Raw genomic sequence first — 24,944 nt, 5'->3', positions numbered from 1 at the left:
TTTTGCCCCTTTTAAACACATTTACATCTTCTGCCTTCCTTTGATGGTTGATGCAATGTTAAATCCTGCCTTCTCTTTGATTATCATCACATTTCCTTGTCATTCAGGCCTGGGAACCATCCCCTTTATTGGCAATGGATACAGACATAAAAAAACCCTTCATGGGTTATTCTTCTACATTTTGACCATATGGCTTTGGCACTGCAGAGTCTTTCTCTCCAACTCACTTGTTACCAAACATGTACTGTCTGATTCTGATCCTAAAGGAACCAGTGTAAATCAGGGCTGTGGAGTCGGTACGCCAAACCTTCGACTCTGACTCCGACTCCTCTATTTTTCTACTGTCCGACTCCTACTCCAACTCCGACTCTGACTCTGACTCCACCTAAAATTGCTTCCGACTCCACAGCCCTGGAAAGGGCTGTAAATGTCTTTTTAAATTGGAAGCTCTCATAGGAGCATTTTTATCGCTGCCTGAATATGCACTGATCTTGGCATCACAGCATTTGTCTTCATCTGGGTCCTGTGTCATACACTGACACACAAAATGTTTTCCATTTTGAGTTATGGTGAAATGCTCAACTACAGCTGACTTCATGGGAAGCTTCTTTGACATTTTGAATTTATATTTTAAAAAATGTGTCAATCAAAATTTATTTTGAAGCCGGAGTTGGTACATTTCCACCAACTCCGACTCCACCCAAAATTGCTTCCGACTCCGACTCCATGACTCTGACTCCACAACCCTGGTGTAAATGTAGTACAAACCTTGTACAATGCAGTTACCTTATAGTTTTGGTTATTATTAGAATCAGACTCCCAGGCTAGTGCACAATATATCTGAATGGCATGACAATGAAACCAGAATTCCAAAGTACTTCACACATACTTTTTCTCAATAGAAACGTTCTAAATTGCTAGGGTCTTGGATTTAGTCATTTTCCCTCTGTGCTTCACTGGGTGAATTCATTTAACTAGTGAATGCTTTTTTGACTGATAAATGTATAGGTTGGGTTTTAAGAACACAGGCTGTTTAAATTTGCCCTTGCAGCGCTGCGTTTGAAACAGCACAGCATCACTCTCTTCCAAAGGAGGTGAGAAAAGCCACTTTGCCAAGTACATGTATGAATACCATTGATTCAATTCAATATAATGATACTAATTTGCACTCTTGCACCCTCCTTTCCACTCCAGGATCTTAACACATTGTACAGTGGGAAAATTCTCTCTCAAAAGCCTGGCTTGGTATGCAGTGTTTTAAAATCGATCTTTGCATGAGGAAAATGAGGGAGAGAGATTGTTTCATAACAACCCTTAAATTGGAAGGTGTATTGCTCACCTGAAAGGTCTACCCATGTGAGCAAAGAGGAGGGAACTTAAGCAGCCTTGTAGATTCATTCTGTAAATTAGAATTTCTGGTTTTAGAAATACACAAATCATGTCAGAATTGGCCTAAATGGATTTCCTTCTCTGATAATGTTTTGCAATTATTACTGATAGCTGTATTTATACAGATTTTTCCATATTTTTACTGCTCCCCCCCCGCCGCCAATCTTTTGACTTTAATAGGTATTGCCAATGCAAACTGCCTGGGAAAGCAGTTAAATTAGTGGTCCTGGATGAGTCCTTTAACATCTCTCAATATCTCACCTTCTTTATATTCACTGACTTTCATACCATGTGAATTTCCCTCCACTCCTACTGCTATTTTATAAACTTTGTGTGTGTGTGTGTGTATCTGTCATGCCTAAACTGAGTTGATTGGGTTGTAAAACCAAACATCCTTACTCAATTTTTATGAGCAAAATCAGGCAATTTTATGAGCAAAATCAAGAAGCATAGCACCCCTCAAGTAGGCTGATGCAGCTGGATTACACTTGCAATGTTGCAGTAATGACAGAGAACAACAATGGTATCACCACCTGTCTGCTCTGTCAGCTTGCTCTGTTCATGCAGGCCAGTGAAGCTGGCACTTCCCATCTTATTGGCTACCATGAACACAGAACTTCTTGCCCCCCTCCTATGAGAATGGGAAAAAGATTTCAGAAGGTGGGGCTGAAAGCCATCTCCCTGTATGTCACCCATGGGGTGTGTGGATTTCAGCCCCCCTTTTAATTTTGCTGCCAAAGAAGAGACATCATTGCTGGCCAGCATAAACAAAACTGGCCCCTTCAAACTAGCAGCAGATTGAACACTGAAAACACATGCACGCATGTAGATAAATAGGTATACACTGAAGGATTTTGACGTTCAAGATGGTTGCCTGGAGGGATCCACATTGTTTGGATGAATCACCCTCTTGCTTGGTCATTCTTAATTCCATATATTTTCTGAGTTACTTTAACATAGGAGGACAAGAAAAAGTAGAGCATGCACCAATAGTACATCCTGCTAGACCAGCTTTTCCCAACTAGTGGGCCACCAGGTGTTGTTGGACCAAAACTCCCATCAGCCTCAGCCGGCATTGCCAATGGTCAGGAAAGATGGGAATTGTGGTTCAACAACATCTGGTGGCCCGGACTTCCGGGAAGGGTGACTTAGCCTGTGCCTGCTTTTGAGACGGGCTCCTGCCTCAAAAGAAGCTTATTCAGATATATCAGTCAGTTTTTTCTTTTTTTTTGACTGATTAAACTTCTCCCGGGTAGGGAGAAACGAAGAGATTAACCTCAAAGCCTATTTTTGTTGGGACGACCAGATCTCATTAATTTATGGGACGAGGTCCAGCCGACGAAGGTGGGACGGATTTTTAACAGCAAGCTCTATCTGATAAAGCGAACGTTCACCTTATCTTCTAAGAGAGAACGCACTAACAGGCAAGCACCCTTCTTTCTATATTTTTCTTTTACTTGACTTAAATTGTTGCTGTTTAAAAGAGATTTGCCAGATTGATCAGTTTTTGACATCTCACTGGGGAGCCGTAACTTCTCTCTGCTACGCACTAATTAATAGCTTATCTCTGTTTTTGTTGCAAAAAGCTGTCCTGGATTTGCATTCTAAAGATATACACAGAAGAGGGATTTCTATTCCAGATTTTTATTTTGAAAAATATTATACTGTTTTGAGACTACTCTCTTTTTGGTCTATTTTATTTTGACGAATCTGTTTCTTGACGATTGCCATTAATTGTTTCGATCCTGGGAACTGCATTTTGTTTACTTAACTATTGGAGAGATAAGGCTGTCTGCTCTGTTTATACTGTGATGTCACCAAGTTTGGAGTATTAACCCAATTGTTGCTGAAATAAGAAGTGGTTTTCCTATATTTTTCTTTTAAAATGGCAATTAAGAAAGTGGCTGAAAATCTGGAAATAACTATGTTTCAGAAAATAATGGATGAGATTGAGATAATGAAAATTGAATTGAGTAAAATGAAGCAGGAGATTAAAGATATAAGGGTCCCTGTGAGAGAGGTGACCCTGGAAGGGGTCCCTGTGAGAGAGGAGACCCCGGAGATTGGAACAGGGGTCCCTGTGAGAGAGGTGACCCTGGAGACTGGAATAGGGGTCCCTGTGAGAGAGGAGATCCCGGAGATTGGAACCAACGTGGAACAGGAACAAGATTTGGAGTCTATGGACTTTAGAAATAAAATCTATTGTTTGGAACTCAATGTTATCTCTGAAGAAATGAATGAAGATTCTAGAGATAAAGTTATCAATGGCATGGATAATCTTCTGGACTGGAATGATGTGATGGAGCCCAATATAGAGAAAATCTATGGAATTAACTGCAGCCATGTGACAATGGAAAAACTTTTAAGAGATGACCCAGTGTATTTTGAAAAAAAGAACAGAGATATGATTTTACAGCAGTATTTCAGCAACCTATTCAGAATGGATGGCAAGAAAATATTTGGGATAGAGGTAATCCCCATCAGACTCTTACTATATGACTATGGCTTTGACAGCAAGATTATTATGGAATACTGATAATGGAAGATTGGATATTGAAATTACTGGACTTAACAAGACTACTGAAGATGGAAGATGGAAAATGGAACTAATAGAGATAATAGAACAATGGCTACTGAAATTATTGAACCTAACAGATTCTGATGTGATGGATTAATTGAAATGTTTATTTTGACTATGGTTATGACAATAAGATTATCATAATTAGTAATGAGATGGATTAATCGATATGCTTATCTGGAAAAAAAAATTGATAGATATATTTCTTAAAGAATTGAAACCTCTCTTTGACTTTTTGTGGAAAGAATAAAGTAATGTTTATGAGATTTGATGATTAAGTAAGATAACTACTGGAGGAAAGTGATTTTATAATATGACTTAAGAGACAGGATTGTTATATATTATAGACTTATAACTGATTTGATCTTTGACAAATGGGAAGTCAATATTTTACTCTTTATTTTTTATTTTTGTTTTTTTTTTCTTTTTTTCTTTTTGTTTAACTATTTTTGATTTTGTTTTTTGTCTTTGAATGTTTTATGATTTTGTCTTGTATGTTTTATGAAAATCTGAATAAAAATTATTGAAAAAAAAAAAAAACAACATCTGGTGGCCCATTAGTTGGGAAACGCTGTGCTAGACAGTGTAGATAGTACTGAACTAGATGGAACAATGGTCTGATGCGATATAAGGCAGCTGCTTCTGTTACTATCTATAGTTTCAAGCATCTGACAGTAAGAGCAGCAATTTCAGAGAGATTCTGAGAACTCAGAAAAAATGGGGGGGGGCATGTGGAGCACTGCCACAATCCAGGCCCAGAAACTAGAGGCTGCCTGGGCTAATTCTATTCTGGTTTCACCTCAAGAAGATCAGATGTTAAGATGCTGCATTCTAATAAAAATGAGGAAGTGGATATGGCATGTGAGAAGGCAATAATTAATCGAACTGCATATTTATCATAGTCTGTTGTTGTTTACAAACAATATAATGAATCCTGATTGTGGAATTAGACTCCAGACACCTAGGATACAGAATCAATCTAACAAGACCCGGCAGCTGTTCTGGAACAGACGGCATAGCTAACCTGATTAAATAGTGTTCTGAAATGCAGTTGTGAGATTGGGGTTGTCAAACATGATGGCAGCGTGAAACAAGTTAAACTGATAAGAAAGATGAGTATTATTATCAAGCACAGCCCTATTTGTTTGGATCATGCCATGGAAGAGGAGCTCCAAAGGGATGGGATAGCTGAATACTATGGTTAGCAGGGCTTCTTCATAATGTCTTAACGTCTAAGGGGAAACTTATCCATGGCCTAGTGATACATTCTAAATAGCAGAGGTATAATTCAGAAAAAGGCTATATTTGAAATATAGTGAGGTTTCCAGGACTAAATTAATGATTGCCACAAGTCTAATATTTTAACCTTGCTTGGGGGTCCTGGGGTTGGAGTATTCACTCAGGCTTCCATGCCCTGATAGGTCCTGCTCAGCACTCAGCAGAGACATGTAGTCTCTCACAGACTATTCTTTATTAATGAACAGCACTAGTACAATACAGCTAGTAAACACTAGCAAAACACAGAACCCAGTCAAAAACAGCGAAGGCCCCAACTGCACTATACATTTAAAGCAGTATCATACCACTTGAAACAGGTATGGCTTGTGAAGCCAGTACAAAATGTGTCCTCCCTTTAGCAATGAGAATAAAAGAGCCAACAATTGGTTTATAGGTGAAAAGTGGCCACAGATTTATTGCTTAGAGCAGGTAAGCGGGGTTGGCATGGCAGAAGGGCGAAGATCTGCTTTCATCCCTGCAGCCCATGCTGAGGGAATGCTGAGTAAGCCCAATTAGCAGATGGAGCCCAACAAGGAGTTGGGAAACACTCTTGGACATTGGTCAGCCTTAGTACCCTGGTAAGGTGTCTGCCCATCCACCAATGATCATGCTGGCCAATCAGTAGGGGGTGGTTGTGAGCTGGATGAGGCCTGGCTTTCCCAAACTAGAGGTGTGGCCAGCGAGTACCCCACTAGACCCCATATGAGAGTCCTCCTTATGTCTGATTCTGCCCAATGCCATTTCCACCACAAGGGAGGAGAGCGGTGTTTCCCAAACTGCTGCCAATCCCACCCACATGTTAGAACCAAGAAACTAGTCTATTGGTGACGTCTCTATCTTGCCAAGGGGCAAGGGTTCTTGTGGATTCAGAGGCAATAAACACAGGCGGGTAAAAATCAAAGATTTTATTGAGTAGCAGGCAAAAGGACACAAGACAACAACATCTACTAGCAAGAATAAGCTTACTTTCTCCATTCAGTTGTTGGGAACTCCAAGTGAATGACAATGGAGACACCCCAGCTGATAGCCAATATGCAGCACCTCACTGGTCTAAGGTCTGCGTTGAAGTTTACTTTGGGAAAAATCCTGGAGACGTATATACCTAAAAGCTCCATTTGCTACGTGCTGATCTCCAACAACCACCTCATCAATCACACCTGTTGTGAAAGTCATGTCCTTGGTCTTATCATTGTTTAGTCTGCCACACAAAGATAAGTCTAGCAGGTGGCAGGTGGCTAATAAAAATAGATATGGGATCCTCCCAACTTCCAAGGTCACACCATCCCGAGCAGATACTACTTTTGAGAAAACAAAGAGATAAGCCAAAAAGTTTGCAATCTCTTAAAGAGCCTGGTCTGCTAGACCCTCATAGAGAGTCAGGCATGAAAGAACAATCGTCACATGTCATTCTGTCTTTTCAATACTATAAGTCTTCCAGTGAGTTTCCCTTACAGTCTTTAAGCCAGGCATCATTGCCCTTTGCAGAAAGATGCTTAGGGCAGTTATGCTTGATTAGGGGGTAACAGACCACAGTGTTACCTCTCACTCAGACCAGCTTTGCTATGGCTTTGCTGACATGGCAGTGGGCCACCTCACTCTGCATGGTTGCCTTGTGTTTCTCTACTGCTTCCTCTGGAGCCATTGGGCCAACCCACTGTCATGGACAGGTAGTCTTGCTCAAGCAGGCAAGATTCATTTTTGCAGCCAAAAGCAAGTCAATGCCTCTTTGCACACAAAGATCATTCTTCCCCAGGTGTATGAACAGCAAGTTTGGGGGCCAAAGTGACCAATTTGGTGAACTAACAAGAGGCAAAGCTGTTCCCACTTCATGCCATACCTGGAGATCCAGCAAACATATGCCCAAGATGACAGGCCAAGATGACCAGACCAAAAGACATTATATGGTATTCAGCTCAGTGTACAATGGTTTCCCTGATGGTCCACAATCCCTTTTGGCCTGAAACCAACCAAAGATTACTAGCAGTTTGCAGCTTAGCTTGAGGGTGAATATAAATGCATACAACCTCCAATGCCAAATGGCCTTGATTTGGCTAGTGGGGAGACCCCATTCTGGAGCTAAGGTGGCCATCCCAATTCCAAAGGAATGCATACCAAACTCATTTTTAGGAAAAAAAAACTCTTTCATGAGGCAAAGCTTGAGGACCCCTGTGAATTGGTGCCTTGTGAGGGGAGAGGTGTCTAAATAGATAAAGAACTGTCCTGGGCTCTCTGGCCTCAAGTGGAGATTCACCTTGGTGTCTCATTGAGGGCAGGGATACTTGGTGGGGGATGGACTGAAGGAGAGTGTAGTCCCTCTGACCTTCTGGTCTGTCTTTGACTTACAAATGGTGAGTCAGTCCCTGCCCCTCTGTGATCCCAGTCTCTGAGATTAGACAAATAATTTAGAACTAAGGCTACAGAAGCAGCCAAGACTTCCGGAACCTTTGTGCTATAGCAAAGTCAACAAACACTTGCCCTGCTGCCTGGGTTTTTCTGCATGAAGCTTTATTCAGGAAGGCAACACATGAACACAGCATCACACTCTAGGCATGAATCAGAATACCAAACAGTCTAGGCTTATCTCAGGAACAAGGCATGGAGGCGACAGCAAGGAGTTGATGCAAAAGTGCTAAACAGATATTACCAAACTTTTATATCACAGAGGGGCAGGGACTGACTTCTGTAGGTTAATTCTAGGTCTTTCTTGCTTTTGCTATAAGGCTAAGGTTCTTTCTAGAACCTGAAAGCATCTTTTGAAGCTGTCTGTTATGTAATCATGTCAAAAGCATAATCTCCAGCTCATACTGACTGCTTTCACTTTGCACTCTCAGTTGTTCTTGAGTTTTAACTGTTCCGCAGCTAAATCTGGGCTGGGTGCCTGGGCAGATTCATCACTAGATGGTTCAGGAGAAAGGAGGAGGGGTTCTGGGCTTTTCTCAGTAATTCTATAAGTGAGCCCAGACACTTCTGAAGACCTTTCCCCTTCATTCATTTCCACAGTACTGGCAACCCTCTCCCCAGATCTGTACCCCACTTTTCATCCTCCCACTCTTGCCAAAGGGTCTCCTTGGGGCCCATGACAGAAGGTGCTAAAGGTATGGAATGCTGCACATGCAATGGAGTATCCCTTGGGCATGGCTTTGTCCACATACCAGCTACCCTCAAACCTAAACCCAAGGAGGTTATAATCCTGAGGGAGCACTGGGAGGAGCCTGAAGGCTCACTGGATATCACACTTCACCATGAGTGCGCCAGGCCTGCCTTCCCTATCTCTACTGCTCAATCAAAGGAAGCATATCACCCTGAAACTTGTGTTTCATTTAGAAACTGATATTAAATTTCTGATATCATTAACATCAAGAAAAAATAGGATAAAATCTGAAGGCTGAAGTCATACCAATCTTAAATCAGTACTAAATATGAAATTTAGAAGAATGCATAATAGACTTTCAGAGCTATACTTAACATTTCAAAACTGTATATGAAATCACAAAGATTTTACTTTGTTGGTGATAGCATCAAAGGAACTCAGAACAATCAGTATGCTCCATTTACATTCTCCGACATTGCTTTGTTTCTTATTGGAAAATTCAAATGTCCTGATCCAGCAGTCTGTTTTGCCTGTGGAAATTCTCCAGCCTGGAATGGTTTTCTGTTTAATTGCAATGATGGGAACTGATCCATGCACACATTCCTTCCCAAAGGGGTGATCTTAGTGGTGTTCAGTTGAACCCAGGAGCCATGCTCTGAATCCAGAGCTTGGAAAAGTTACTTTTTTGGACTACAACTCCCATCAGCCCACTCCAGTGGCCATGTTGGCTGGGGCTGATGGGAGTTGTAGTTTAAAAAAAGTAACTTTTCCAAGCTCTGTCTGAATCACAATATAGAATGTTATCTTATTGAAAGTTAATGGTCTAGGCTTGTCCTAATCACCCCTAGAAGACATTCCACACAATTCTCATGTTGACTTAGTCAAAGTCCATCGGTTTGTGTATTTGAAGATTCAAAAAGGCATCAGCCCCAGTGCTATATTCCTGTTAGAAGAATTATGTAGCCTATAACACAGTACATCATCCTGGTCTCCTTAGCCTTTTTATAAGAGTTGCCTCTCACCCATCAACCCTGCTCATTGTGGCAGGAGACTCAGAAAGCATGGAGATGAAGAAGGAAGAGCTAAGAAGAACACCGATCTAGCAAAGCCTACTTCCTGTCTGTCAAACCTGGAACAGGAAATGGAGCTTTTGAAGCATGAGTAATGTGGAGCAGGGAGCTAAAGAATTTCACAAATGTGTTTGAACTAAACAGCCAAATCCATGAAAGTGAGAGGAATATTGCACTGCAGGATGTGGAAGAGTAACATGGCAAGCAGTGGCATAGGCACCAGCTTTGCTTCACCTTTTCCTTCTTTCCTCTGTGGTGAAGGTCTCTATTTTGTACAGATTTTCACTAGGTCTCTTAGCACTTCAGTAGTGGAACATGCATCTTGGTGGAACTAATATCTCTCTCCATGTAATGATTCATATTGTTGTTGCTATTAATAAACATCAGTTTATGTATACAGGTGGGATATAGAAGAACACCCTTCTTAATTTCATAGGTCTAATCTCAGTTGTTCTCTGTGCTGGCCATCTGAAGGGACACAAATGTTTGATTCTAGGTTATTTAAATTAATAATTCACAAACAGAAAGACAACTCTTATGGCCATCTTCATAAAGGGAATATTAAAAGGGCAACATCCTTTCGATACTCTACGTTTACAAGGAGTAACATGTCATGGATTTAGCAGCGGGTCTGTAGAACTCACTACTGAATCATACCACTGATGTCAGGGGAGAAGACGGGCAGAAACTTACCATTGGCCCTCCCGAAACCTATTTTTGAGACTGACAAAACAGAGTCTGCCATCCAAAAGCATAAACACCAAGCCATTGTTAAGTTAGAGGTTAGGTAAAACTGGGGCCGAGCTGAAAAAAGTGGTGTATGAGTTTCATTAAAGCCAGGAGTGGCCAGCATGGTCAAGCAGGGCTCCAGAGCCAGCCCTCCAAAAGCAGCAAAACTGTCACTTACCTTGATGGTACAGGGCAATGCCGAGGTCGGGGCTGTGGGGGCACGATGGTAGAGCTAATCTAGTGTTCCCACCAGCATGCCCTCCCCACTGACCTGACCCAGAGCTGTCCAGGTAAGCACTGTTAGGATGCGGCTCCATGGCATTTTCCTACCATGACTACCATTCCTGATTAAAAACAGCAAAACCAGTAGCATTTATTCTGATGGGATACATGACATTATACAGAAGTCTGTTCAATGATGTCAATACTTCTTGTCCTCACTCTAATTGGGCTTCATGCTGTTGCCATGTGGCCAAATCTGATTGGTTGCATGATGGCGTGGCATCATCCTATTTCCTACCTAATCCCAAATTGGCTGGGATAATCAAAGAAAGGAACCTGTGTGTGCGTGTGTACGTGTTAACTTGCCACCAGACCTGCAGAGTAGGGAACAAAGCAGCTGCAAAATGTGTGGCATGAACAGGAACATCAGCGGTTGGTTTTGTGAAACATTTCGTTATTTATGTATTTATTTAGAACATTTCTTAATAGCGTTATATGCAAAAGAGCATCAGAGGGATGTACAAAGCAGAAAGACAATATGTTAAAGCCTACTAAAATAGCAGTGCCAAAATTAATAATGATCAGGCCAGGATTTCATCCATAAACTTTACATGGATGAAAATTCAGGGCTACCGTAAGTAAAATACCTCCTCAGGATTTATGTTTCAAACATGGGAAACACAAGGCAATTTAATCCTGATTTCAACATTCTGACTACTTTAGTTAATCCTTGTAACAAGAGATATAGAAAATGGTCACTCTTACAAAATTGGTGTGAAAAACTGTGCCTAACTCATAAGGAAAACAACACTCATTAGTTTTGACAGATTTCAATAGCTTTTCCTCATATTGCATTCCTCAGGACATGGGCATCAAGCTGCAATGGCTGCTCATATCCAGACCAGCTTCATTATATATTTTCTCCTGCTGCACACTTTAATTAGGGGTAGATTTTCCCCTACCTGCATTAACAAACTTTCTCAACACTAAATAATACATGAAAAAGCAGCTGAAATGGATAAATATCCTTGTGCTTCAAAGTATAAATGAACCTTTAGGGTAGGGAACCTCTTTTTCTATCAAATGCTGCAACCCTTTTGGGGATATCTGTTGGGGATGAGCCAACAGACAGGCCCAGCGCCAGGCATTACTAGGCCCTTGAACCCCAGCCTGCTCTGGCCCTGTGGAGCTGTAGCCCAACCCCCCCATACAGGTGGCATGGGACTAATAAGCCCACCCACTTGTCCTACCTACCTCTCCTGTCCCTGTGAATTATGTGCATCCTGTGCGTGCATACCTGTCATCAACCAAGATGGCGGCAGGGGAGTCAGCCCCATAGGGAAGCCCCCCCATCTTGGTTGATGGCAGGCATACGTGCATAGCGTGCATGTCATTCACAGGGATGGGTGAGGTGGGTGGGTTGTGCATGTGGGCTTATTGAAGTATGGGTTAGGGGGACGGTACCTGGGAGCTCACTCTCCATGATCTGTGTCAGGGTTGGGAGCCAACACTGTCACGGATCACAAGTGCTACCTCCCACCCTAATAAGGGGCCCCTCGGGGCCCTTTTGAGCTGCAGGGCCCAATCTAGCTGCCCTCTGGCACTAGTCCTGCCAACAGATGCAAAAACTGAGGTACAGTTTGCAGGATTTCATCTCTCTCTCTCTCTCTCTCTCTCTCTCTCTCTCTCTCTCTCTCTCTCTCTCTCTCTCTCTCTCTCTCTCTCTCTCTCTTTCTTTCTCTCTCTCTCTGATGAGGAAGCTGAAGAAGAAGCGATTCTCAGAGGAGTGGTCCAGGAAGCATGAATGGACTTGCAGCATCTGGGGGGGGTATGAAGTCCCACGCCACATATTCTTTACCTTGGTCCTAAACTATGAATATTTTTAGCAAGATGCCTCTCTTCTGGAACATGTCATCTATATCTTCTAGAAAAGCAACACTGGAGATAAAACCAAGTTTGTAGTCCGAACTTGCATGTTTATTCCCATGCCTTGGCATGACTTGGAATGTTGTAGCATTTATCATTCATGAGTAATCAAATAGCTGCCAGATATTTCTTGTCCTAGTAAAGGATTATTCATTTATTTATTATTTGATTCATATCCTGCCCTTCCTCCCAGTAGGAGCGCAGGGTGGCAACATACTTAGTATGAACCAGGTTTTTTAAAAAATTCATAAACCTATAATGTAATAGGTGTAGATCAATTATTTATTTATTTAATTTAATTTATATACCGCCCTAAGCCAAAAAGGCTCTCTGGGCGGTGTACATAAAAGATAAAACAAGCAAAATATATAAATACAGTAAATATAACAGAATCAAAAGTCAAAACAACAAACAACAACAACCAAGCAACATCAAAATATAACAATAATAAGATACTGTTTAAAATACACGATAAAAACAATTATTAAGATACATTTTAAAATGCCTGGGAGTATAAAAAGGTTTACAGCTTTTCAGAAAATTTCCAGAAATGTGAGAACTGTGAGATCAGTAAGGACCTTTTCTGTGATGGCCCCACATCTTTGTAATGACTTTCCCCCAAGAAGTTTTTGTGACTCCCTATTTGCTGGCCTTTAGGAAAATTTTAAAGATTTCATTTTCCCAGTTAATGTTAGTGTACTGTACTTTTAACTGAGGCTGTAGCTGCTGCTGTTATCTTCTTGGTTACTTTCATGATTCAAGTACTGAATATTGTTTATTTTTATGGTTTGATTATTTACTTTGTATTTTAAAGTATATTGTAATCCACTATAAGGATTTTTACTCTGAAAAACAGGCTGGAGTTCTATTAAACTAATAATGTTTCAGTGAAAAAATTAAGCATTCCAGTAACTATACTTTTTCACAGTCCTATTCTGTTTCAGGCATGAAATATCTTCTGGAAATTTTTGTTAGAATTCTCAAGTACATCAGACCCTTGGGTGGGGTCTGCAAGCACCAGGACTTCAGTTTCTGCTGTTCTCCTGAGCAACTGCATAGTAGATAGGGACAATTGTTGGACTAATGAAGGATGTTGTGTAATTTACTTGTCCAGATAAAGGGTTTATTTGCTTGTTTGCTTGCTTGCTTCCTACCCTCTGACAAAAAAATTATCTGGGCAAGTTCGCAGGATAAAAACAACTTAAAGACACAACAATGTGCTACAATAATAACTATTCACCTTGCATAATTTCATTTTAATATTTTATTTTACTATTTTTAGAAGAGGGACTTTTTTAAAAAAGGGGGGGCTATGTTGTGATCTGCCAGAGAAATTCAGCATTTTAAATTTGTTTATGTTGTATATAGTTTCATTTGGGTCTGAGTTATATTCCATTAAAGTTACCTTGTATTACATTCATACTTTTAAACTTTTGTCTTAGGATAGTCTGATGATGAGATTCAATAAATGAATCTCATCTGATCTAATGCAACATCACCTGATAAAATCAAAGAAAACAAAGAGCTGAGCAGGGGCGTCACTGCCAGGGTGCTGAGGGTGCGGCCCGCACCCGGGTGTCACCATGAGGGGGGTGACACCCAGAGCCGCCCCACACCATTGCCCGGCAAGGCTGCTCCAACTCCTCCTTGGAGGCGGGTGGGCGGGCGAGACCGGGAGCAGCGTCGGCGGGGCGAGGGAGGCGCACCAGCATTCCCAGGCCTTCTCCAGCTGAGTGCCCCTCCAGCACGCGCCCTCCCAGGGGCATGGATGGGGTGGCTGAGAAGACCCTTTCACTCCCTGTCTCTTGGCATCTGCTGCTGAGGTGACTGCCTCATCTCACCTAATGTTGGGGCTTGTCCTGTGGAGCACTGCCAACTCCAGTTTAGCATGGTCATGCCAAACCAGGCTCATAACACATGTTCATGCAGATGCCCTCATCCTGAAAAAGAATGATGGTTATTTTGCTTACTTGCAGGATCATCATTGCTTTCTGTGACCAAGTGTTCTACTTTGGCTGTTTGGAACAGCCAATATCAGAATGAGGGCACTTAGCTAGAAATTGGGCTTTGGGGCTTAGGGTAAACCTGAATAAAGAGACTGATACATAAGGATTGCTTGGTGGTGCAGGAAACAATTTCCTGTGACTTTTGGTTTCAACTGATTATACACATACCACTTTCTTGACCTGCATAAGCACTGAAGTGTGCAGCTTCCTCATTGAATTATATATGAATTATGAATTATGAGTATTTACAAACACATGAAGCCACCCTCCAAAACCCCCCATGATTCTTAGTCAAATTGTGCTTCTTGTCGTTAAGTGAAAGGGTTTTAGCCATGGAATGGAAGAAAGTATAACAGCATGACTACTTGTGACCAATCTTACAATGGCCAGTAAGGAGAACTAAATGTAAAAATCATGTTTGTTTGTGTAGTGATGTAACAACGACTGATGTGAGGCTTATCTCCATCAAATGGGCCATCTAATGGCATACAGGAAGTAAATTGTTATGTGGCATAAAATTCAGTCAAATGGACTATATTCAGAGAGGAGAGAGAGAGATTATTTAACCTCATTATCCAGGCTGAAGAACTGAATCATGAAAACAGACATAGCAAGGCTACAAAATAGTTTTACAGCATATGCAACTATGCTTTGTGTAGCCTTCCCTTCCCCTACAATGGTTTGTACCATATTCATAGTTATTGATCAATCAATGTATTGATCCAGTCAACAGATCTCAGAAAAAAACTTATATATCGGTTAACATATACATCACAATAAAATACATTTTCTTATGCAGGTGGTTATATATAAACAATTTTATCCTGAAATGTACGGCTTCCATTTAGACAATGTGTAAAGACCGTTTGGGATAAAAAGATTTATGAGACCCATTTGTTAAAACATGTATGACTAGCTTATTATTATTATTATTATTATTAATATTAATTTATATTTATACCCCGCCTTTCGGCCAAAAGCCCTCAAGATGGCTTACAAGAAAAATAAACACAGGTATAAAAATACAATAATATACAATATAAACAATACAATATACAAAAATTAAATTAAATGGAAACAACATTATCATTATCGGCACTGCCAAGAAAGAGGAGGTGGTGTTAGCAGGGGTGGCAGTTCTCGAGAGGCAAAAGGGCGACAGGCATTTATTACAGTGAAGCTGTTTGCTGGTTCAATATTGTCTTCCTCTCCATGTCCTCGGGCTCGTTCAGCTGCTGCTCCCTCGGCTGCTGCTGCTGCTGCTGGCAGTTTATGTTGGAGGGCAGCTGTGGGAGCTCCGGCTCCGGGATCTGAGCCGTGCCTGGAGCAGGAGGGGGAGGAGGATGTGGAGGTGGCGGCTGTTGTCAAGCGGGAGGCCCCACACCGGGAGGCCCCACGCCGGGAGGCCCCGCACCAGGCTGTTGTTGGGTAGGAGGTGCCAAGCTGTTGTTGAGCAGGAGACCCCCAAGCAGGGAGACCCTGTGCAGGAAGCCCCGCACCGGGCTGTTGTTGAAGAAGCGGTGGCAAGGACCTGGGTTCTTCTGATGTTTTTCTGATGTTCCAGTCGTTGCTGCTGGTCGAACAGTTGCATTACATTTCCTTGTCAGTTGCTTAATCCCTTCTGTCGCTGAGGAACTCCTGTATCAGCACATAGTCTCAGCATGCCATGGTACCCATCATTAGGTTCCTTAATTTCACTGGGGCTGTAAACTCACTAGCTGCCAGATCAAAGTGTTTCCATTAGCCACACCTGGAGGGGGAACAGGTTGATTTGCCAATCAGATTTGAAATCTCTTTAAAGCTGAATTTAAACACACACACACACACACACACACACACACACTCACTCTCTCTCTCTCTCTCTCTCTCTCTCTCTCTCTCTCTCTCTCTCTCTCTCTCTCTCTCTCTCTCTCTCTCTCTCTCTCTCTCTCTCTCTCTCTCTCTGCTCCCACTGTGTCTTGTCTTACTATTTCTTAGAATAATCCGCTTGGAACATCAAAGTTTTGGAAAGTTCCTTCTATTCTGTCCCAGTGCTCTCATGGGGACCAATATATCCAGCAGAATCACTTGTTCAAATTTTTCCTGGGCTGTACTAGTTCACACTAAAAGTAGGAGGATGACATATTTGAATGCTTTTCCTGCAAAAAGGGAGGGGGCTATCTATAGAAAAGTGGCATGTCATGAAAAATGCTTCAGCCGAGCCTCCAACTTGACAAGTTAATTTTTCTCTCTCCAGATATAGGCTGTTTCTGATGTGGTGAAACTTTCAGTCATGCAATACTTCACACATATTCTGAAACGGTATAGTCCAAGGAAACTTTAACCATTTGATTCTTCTGAATATATAAACTGGTCTGAAAAGAAATTGGGTGAACATATTTTATGGAATTCTTTTGCATTGCATTCTTAGCTGGAAAACTGATGGATTAGCAATGAACCTCAGAAAGTTCATTCATGCCTACTTTGATTTTGATGTAGCACTGTTGTCTAGGAGAAAAATAAAAAAAGAGATTTGTATGTTCTATATTTATCAAAGGTCCAGTCACATCCATCTGTATCTATTATTTTGCTCCTGAATTATCTTCTTTTTTTTTTTTTAGCCTGTTGAAAGTTGGCAGTTGAATTTTGGAATAAATCATTCTGTGAATGCATATACTGTTGTTCTGAGTCTGTTGTATTTTTGCAAAGAAACAATAGGTAGCTCCAGTAGGGGGAAATTACTACTGAGTTAAAATGTCAACTACAAACTAAAGACTTGGGAATCGATAAGGCTCATAGATGTGTTTTTTGAAAGTTCACATGATCTCTTCTTAACTAAGCCTCTGTGTGTAATGCCTTTTCCAGAGGTGGGAGAATTTTTTAAAATTCAATTTCACCATTATTGACTATTTTTTCAAACTAGATACAGAAGGACTCTCAAAGCAGGTCTATAAATTAAATTAGCCACACAGTTCACAGACTGCTGGCCTCCTTCGTCATGAACAGAGCAGAACGAGTAGGAAGGTGGTGAGAAAAGCTCTTTTCCGATTGTTTCTGTAAATAATGGGTATTTTGTTAACAGGTGTTGCACATGCAGAAAAACAGGAAGGAAGGGAGTGCACATATTTCAAAAATGCATGAACATTCTAGGAGTTCACAAAGTCATGTTTCATTCCATTGCAGTTGGCTTTTTCATGAAGGAAAAAAAGAATCAGCTGCTTGACTTGCATTTAAGTATGTACCTAACAGCTGTAATTAGGCTGTGAAATGAACTCTCTGAAAGATGAAAAATGTCCTGGATACTTTGGAGGATTTCTTCAGACTGTAATGCAAGGAGGAGATTTTTGTTCCTGAAGCAGCAAGGCTTTGCAGCTACTTGTTTTAAATAGTCTGAATGAGATGAAAGGCCATTGGTTCAAATTCTCTTCAGAACCTTTCTCCGCATACAATGCATGGGTGGAGAAGGGGGCAGTAGGATCACACTGCTGGCCCTTCCCCCTGGCCCTTGCACATAGGGCCCAAATGTCTGAAAAAGGGGCACCTAGAGTTAGGCTGGCTCCCCAAACATGTGAAGTACCTACACACATTAGGGTTGCCAGGCTCAGGGCCTGAGACTGATCCTGTATCTTTAGGAGAAGAGAAAGTCAGCCAAGTGCAGGTGTTCTTGCAGCACTGTAATGAGAAAAACCACAAGGTGGACTTTCCCCTGCACAACTTTTAAAGATACAGAAGACTTCTTGGTTGCCAGGCCCAGGTTCCACCTTGGCTGATTTTCTCTTCTCCTAAAGATACAGGATCAGTCTCAGGCCCTGAACCTGGCAACCCTAACACACATACAGCTGTACACAAGCAAGTGCCCCTTTTCAGACTTTTGTGCAAAGGACAGGGGGTGCATGTCATTGGGGACAGGGCTAGTGGTGGAGTTCCTCTCCCCTCTTGATTTGCCTTCTCCATGTAAATATTGTACACATGAAGATCTAAGGCGGGCTAGCCAATAGGGCTGTGAGTGGATCCCCAACCCAATTTATGGCCTCAGTTTGTAAATACAAATAAGGCCTGATTCGATCCAGACATATCTGGATCCATCCTGACTTAATCCAGATCTGGATCTGGATATTACAAATATTCAAAAATCCCATTGCCTTGCACTGCAAAACAAAAATAACCATAACTTTCTTGTTTTTTGACATAGGGGCATGAACTTTGGCGATATGGTAGCCCCTACAGAGGGGATTGCCCCTGCCAAATATCAGATGGGTAGCCACAGACATTGTCATGCTAGACACCTTTAAAGTTTAAAATGTCTTAAAATTAAAATGGCCGCAACATTCTTGTTTTTTCACACAGGAATATGGCAGCCACTATATATGGGATAACAGACCCTAAATGGGCATGAGCAGAGACTTTTTTTTGGGGGGGGAGTTATCAAATAATTGAGGAAATAGCCTGGAGTCTAGTGCAACACAGTGTCTTTAAAACTGAAAAAAGTTTTCCAGTTCCCTCCAGGCACCCTAGCTTACCTATTGGAGCTGGAATGAAGTACACAATCACCTAAAATCCATCTCTAAAGCCTTTGGTTCGTGGGTTTTTAACTGGAGAACTTGTGCAATAGTAACAGCCATCATCATCACCACCTAACTTGTATACAACAATTTAATAGCTCTGGAAATTGACTGAAGGTAAAAGGCTGTGAACCTGCCATGCATGTTACTTAGAGGTAAACCCCAATGAGTTCAATCGGCTTCCTTCCAAACAAGTGCAGTCTTGCAGCCCAATCTCAGACAAGTTTGCTCGGAAACAAGTCTCACTGTGTCCAAGGGACTCTTACTCCCAAGTAAGTGTGCAAATCTAAGCATGCTTATTCATCTCAAATGTGCCTACAATTAGAGCTTTAAACCTAATTTTTGACATGTTTCTCAGACATTAAAGCCCACCCATTTCAATGAGATTTACTCCCAAGTAAGCAGGTACGGGCTTGAAGATTTAATTTCCTTGCTTATACATTTCCTTGAAAGCAAGTTCCACCGAAACAGGACTGTTAAAATTATTATTATCAAGAGTGGAAAGTGCAAACTCCATTAATTTAAAGGGAATTTGAGCACACTTACTTCCACCCCTTAATTGGAAGGGAAGTCCCACTGATATTTCACTTTGTCTTTACTTCCAGGTAACATGATTAGAATGGGAAAAGTGACTGATAACACTGAAGTAGTTGATTGGAAGAAGCAGGCCCCTCTCTCCACCGAGGCTTTTGTGCTGTATTTGCAGAAAGAGCTAGGCTGTCAATAACACACAGTCCCCTGCTCCCTCCCCCCCCGTTAATGTCTCAGCATTCGTGTGTGTGTGCGTGTATTGGAATCCTGCAGCCAGCACACAGGCGATGACATGTGAACTCTTGGTACTTTAAAAATACAACTATGAAGACAATGTAAACAAATCTCCAGGAATGAGCTTTCCACCCCACACAAAGCACTGACTGATTGTAAAACAAAAAGAACCAGTCCACCCTGTCATGTCAGAAATAACTACCAAAGAAGCCTAATTCGGTCTGTTCCTTGGGCTTTGTCCAAACATGGAACACAGCCCAAATAGCCAATGTGGTGCCTTACAGAAGTAGCTGGACTCCATCTTCCATCAGTCCCAGCGAGCATGGCTGATAGAGTGGAACAACTGAAGCTGTAGTTCAGTGACATCTGGAGAGCAACATGTTGGCTACCCCTGATCTAAGAGCTTAAGTGGTTTAAAACACACATATCATGCACAAACAAATAATCTTAAGAAGCCAAAAACTCTTATCTATACAAACGTTTTTGAACATCAGCTCTCACTACTGCCAATTGAAAGCTTCTGTTTAAGAAGAAAGAGACATTTGAATTTTCTTCACTGAGGGGTGTCCAAATTACCCTTCTTGGTATCAGCATGGTTCTTTCCAGAACACCTATTCTTTGAAATCACGCATACATTCTCCTAGATGTAAATAATTCCAAACAGTCTTTCACAGTTAGTGAATTTTAAACAACACAAGAATCAATGTTCAAGTATAAGTCCTTCTCACACTGCTAGGTGATCTTAGAATGAGGTGTGAACCCCCTTTGCAGCTGCAGCTCAGAACCCCGCTCCGCACCCGGGAATTACCGGGTCGCGGGGCGTAGTTTGCGGCCCGGGGTGAATCCCGAGCCTCCATGTTAGAAGAGGGTAAGTGCGCCGGACTGGCATGACGTCGTCACGGCGCGCTGCCAGAGTGGGCGGGGCAACCGAGCTTATTTAAGCTCGCGCCGGCTGCCCCCTCTCCCTCTTCATAATTTGTGGCACCCGCCCTACCCTCCCTCTGCTGCAGTGTGATTCATTTGGTCGCCTCTGGGGCCGAGTAGGAATTTTTGGCCTGCCTGCGTTTTAGCCGGCAGGTTTATTTTGCCTACTCCATATTGTGGTTAGTAGGGAGGGCATTCAGGGTTAGCCCGGGTGTTCTTGTGGTTATTAGGTTGATTTGGCTGTTTGAATTTAATACTTTAAAGGTCGCTTTATTGAGGAAGTGTGAGAAAGGTTAAAGGTGAAGGGCAGCTAGGTGACACCTTTAGGCACCTTTGGAGGTGATAGGCAGTTCCGGAGGCCTGCAGCTCCGGGTTATACGGCCCGAGGGCAGGATACGGGTCGCCTCTGGGGCCAACAAGTCTCATCCACTCGGAGTTTCAGGGCGCCGAGGGGCGGTGATGCAGGTTGGCCTCCCTATGCACAATTAGAGTGTGGTCGGGGCAAGGGGTTGACAGATTGGCACCCCCTTGCCCGGCAGGGGTTTGGGTCGCCCAATAGCTGCAAGCAGGCTTTGCCTGACTCATCAGTTGAATCCTGCACTTATGTTCCCCTTTGCAGGTTCATTATCATAATATGAATTTGGTTTAATAAAGTGGCCCGTTATTTAACCCATCATATTGTGTCTGTGTCTTATTTCACCCCTGGGTCGCAAACCCCACCTATCACTTGGCAGCTTAATGGGCTATAACTCTGACATCAGATCGTTATACTTGCACATGTGAATTATTGCATGCATGTCAACCCACCAGAGACCTGCACTCCATGAGTGCGGCAGAATTTTTAGCTGCAACTAACCTGCAAGTTGCTCTTACATGTGTATAGCCATCCCTACCATGCCCAAAGAAACACACAAAAGAAAATAAAGGTTGGTTTATTGAAAGGGGAAAAAGGAAACAGAAAAACTGTATACAGAGTTTGTAGTTGAGGTTACAGGCAGCGTTTTACCTAGTGTCATACATATAGTCCCTAGAGCTGAGAAATATTAAGAAAGAAGTTCCTGTCAGACACTTCAGGTATAAAAACACATAAATTCACATTCAAGAGAGAGAAAGGAGAGCATAGATAATACCTTTCCTGGAGAATATCAGAACTCAGTCAGGAATGAGATCTCCGTATCTAGCCCGGGAGCCAAGCTTCATCATTTGTGTCATCTGCAGCTAGATAGCAAGAGTTTCTCACCCTTACTTTGGTCCAATTGTCCCAGGTAACGATGTGGTGTTTCTAAAGAATGATGTAATGTATCAGGATCGTGGGAACCCCAAGGAGGTGCTGGGTTCCTTAAATGTGATTCTCGGTTACACTGAGTAACATGTGGGGAGTGCTGACATGACAAGTGAAGAACAATGAAAAACTTTGGATTTGCAGATGAGGGTCTAGTGTTACCAGATGAGCTTACTGATTAGACTGCTGTCTCCTGTGAAATGTTACTGCAAATTCCTGTTTTGGGGTGATCAGTCTCTTATCCCTTATGTCAAAGGTTCTCATGACCTCTGTCCAGATGGCCTCATTGTTTGTTAGAAGCATCCTTCCTCTGAAGATATTGAAACTCGGGACTTTTTTTGTTTCACGATTGCGAGAGTGAGGATATTTGTTTTGACTCCTTACAGTTAAGCATAGCTGGAAAGTTACAAACAGCTCATGACTAAACAGAAGGGTCTGTTTCCCAGGATCCAGCTCAATACAGGCACTCATGAACCGTGAATCATGAACCCAGCTATAAGAATCCAAAAAATATAGGTACCCTCATAACCAAGATCTGGACACCCACATAGTAATAATTGCTTTATGTCCCATTGAGAGTTTAGAAATAATTTTGTTTTTAAATGGTAAATGGCTCACTCAGGATGAGTTAGTCTGCAAGCCTGTATGAGCAACTCCTATTAAACTCAGTGGGACTTGCTTCTAAGTAGCAATACATAGGATTAGGCTATTAGTTATTTTAAAAAATAACAGAGAAGGGCCATCATTATGGGTGGTGTGTGTGTGTATGTGTGTGTGTGGTGCTTATGTACATATATGTACAGGACCACTTGATATAAAGGTTGGCAAGCAGGTTTTGCCCTTACTGCAATACTCTCCCATCATGCAACTCATATCTGTACCTGTCCCTGATGGCTCAAGCCTGCTCCTGCTTGCATAACCCAACCAGAATTATGTTTCTTTTTTTAGTCCCACTAGAGTGTGACAGATTGTTGGAAACTGACTTTTTTAAAAAAAATAGAGAAAGGCAAAATGATCTGCATTTCTGGAAACAGTGTCCTAGTTTCTCATATGGATGATATGTCTCTGTTAAAAAGCTACTACTCAGCAAACTGAATTATATTTGGCTTGATCTGAGTGACAGTTAAGGTCCCCACAGGTTGGAAGTGAAGATTATGTTTTATTTGAAAGTCAGATGACATTTGAAATCCATTATTAGCTCAGCGTTTCATTCAGAAGGCAAAAGTATTTTTCTGTTTCTTTTATTAAAAATGGTTCTAGTTCTTTCTTCTAGCCATAGATTATTACGTTGGGCACATCTTAAGCATTTTAAAATGATGAATTAAAAAACCAATTAAGGCATATTTAGTCTTCAGCGCTGCACCCACTTATGCACACTTAAATCCTGTTGATTGCAGTAGAAAATAATGCATGTAACCGGTCACAGAATTGCACTCATAAAGATTGGTGGTGTGCGTGTGTTCATCTGTGTGTATTTTAATCTTAGATGGTTTCCAGCTGGCTGATTACAAACCACAAAGATCAGTAATTTTTCTTCCCAGTGGAGCCTCAGTACTCATTTGTATACTCCACTTATCCTGCCAGTAATATAATATGTAAACGTGGTGACATATAGTCCCTATTTTTTTAGCATAGGAATGAAAGCTGCATTATATATCTCCTTGATTCTTGCCGTATCTACAATAATATGACTTTCTCATGCCTTTGTTTGTCCTTCCAGGTGAGCCTTCAAGATGGTCTTCATCGCACTGTGACTGCTGCTGCAAAAATGGCAAAGGTGACAAAGGAGGAGAAAGTGGCACATCCTGCAATGAACTCTCCACCTCAAGCTGTGACAGCCAATCAGAAGCCAGCTCCCCTCAAGAGACTGTCATCTGTGGCCCAGTCACCCGCCAGTCTACTATACAGACTCTAGATCGACCAGTCAAGAAAGGCCCAGTGCAGCTACTTCAGCAGTCCGAAATCCGGAGGAAAAGTGACCTGCTCCGAACTCTAACTTCCGGCTCTAGGGAATCCAACTCCAGTAAAAAAAAATCAGTGAAAGAAAAGCTCTCAATTGAGGAAGAATTAGAAAAATGCATCCAGGATTTCCTCAAAATCAAAATCCCAGACAGGTTTCCAGAAAGGAAACACCCTTGGCAATCTGAACTGTTGCGAAAGTATCATCTATAGGAGTGGGGCTGGGGCGATGAAAATCACCTTCTTGCAATTTACAGAGATGCTACATTATCAAGAAATAAAATAATAATAATAATTTGTTAGGACACAAATAAAAACAAGCCCACAATCCATCGCTATAGTACTGCCTAATTTGCCTGTTTCACCAAAGCATTCCTAGTTACACTATAACAAATAATATTCTCCCCCTGTGATTGGAGGATTAATAATGCATTCATTTGTTAACCTCCTGATGTAAGCCAAATGTTTGAAGTGCCACATGCACAATGACATCTACAGCTAAAGAGGCATGTGCAGTATGATTGTGGCATCACCAGTGACAAAATCTCATATGATTGGGCAGAGTTTATGGTGGGTGGTGATTTTCTAAGCTGCATGCCTTCTTGAGTTCACCTTTAATGTTCTTTATTTAGCAGGAGAAGCTGGGATAGGCAGATGTCAATGATCTTGAGTGAAAGAAATGGCGTCTTGCCCAGTTATACTAGGAGAGAGTGTATATATGTTTGTGTGCCACATAAAAAGCTTTCTTTGTTCCCTCCTTTTAACTGTGCATTACTCTCAAAAAGAACTATTGGAAATTATTGGATGACCTATCCCCCCTCCCCCAGTAGAATTATGTACAGAATAAGTATTCGCTCCCTTCTTTTTCTGGAGAGGAGGGTCAACTCTTGATATCAGGGGTAGATCTGAATTTGCTCTGTTTGCACACTACAAATGTTTATGGACCACAGATTGCTCTCAGCTGAGCAGAAACATCTGACAAATCAATGGCTGCAATCCAGTAGGGAGATATGTGCGGGTACCAATGATGCGCTTCGGTGCAGTCACCCTTCAGATTTTTCTTAGTTTTCCTTTCAGCATTTTTCATACCAACCCCTTATGTTTAGAGTGTTCCAAAAAATAGTCTGGGAATTCAAGAGGAAGAGCTGCTGGGACAAAACTATAGAAAATCTCTAGTATGGATG

General features: G+C 41.8%; 1 protein-coding gene across 3 annotated transcripts in view; it reads left to right on the top strand.

Moving 5' to 3' along the window:
* The window catches only part of KCTD16 (potassium channel tetramerization domain containing 16), a 283,301-nt gene extending 258,837 nt beyond the window's left edge, over positions 1-24,464 (top strand). For all 3 annotated transcript variants that reach the window (XM_061616972.1, XM_061616970.1, XM_061616971.1), the window contains one exon: positions 23,522-24,464. In XM_061616972.1, coding sequence (XP_061472956.1) covers positions 23,522-23,973 — 452 coding nt within the window. In that variant the 3' untranslated portion in view covers positions 23,974-24,464. The remainder of the gene's footprint in view (positions 1-23,521) is intronic.
* The last annotated feature ends 480 nt before the right edge of the window (positions 24,465-24,944 follow it).

The sequence above is a fragment of the Rhineura floridana genome, chromosome 3, assembly GCF_030035675.1.
Source record: "Rhineura floridana isolate rRhiFlo1 chromosome 3, rRhiFlo1.hap2, whole genome shotgun sequence".
Lineage (NCBI taxonomy): Eukaryota > Metazoa > Chordata > Lepidosauria > Squamata > Rhineuridae > Rhineura > Rhineura floridana.
This window is presented reverse-complemented; position numbering and strand designations above follow the sequence as displayed.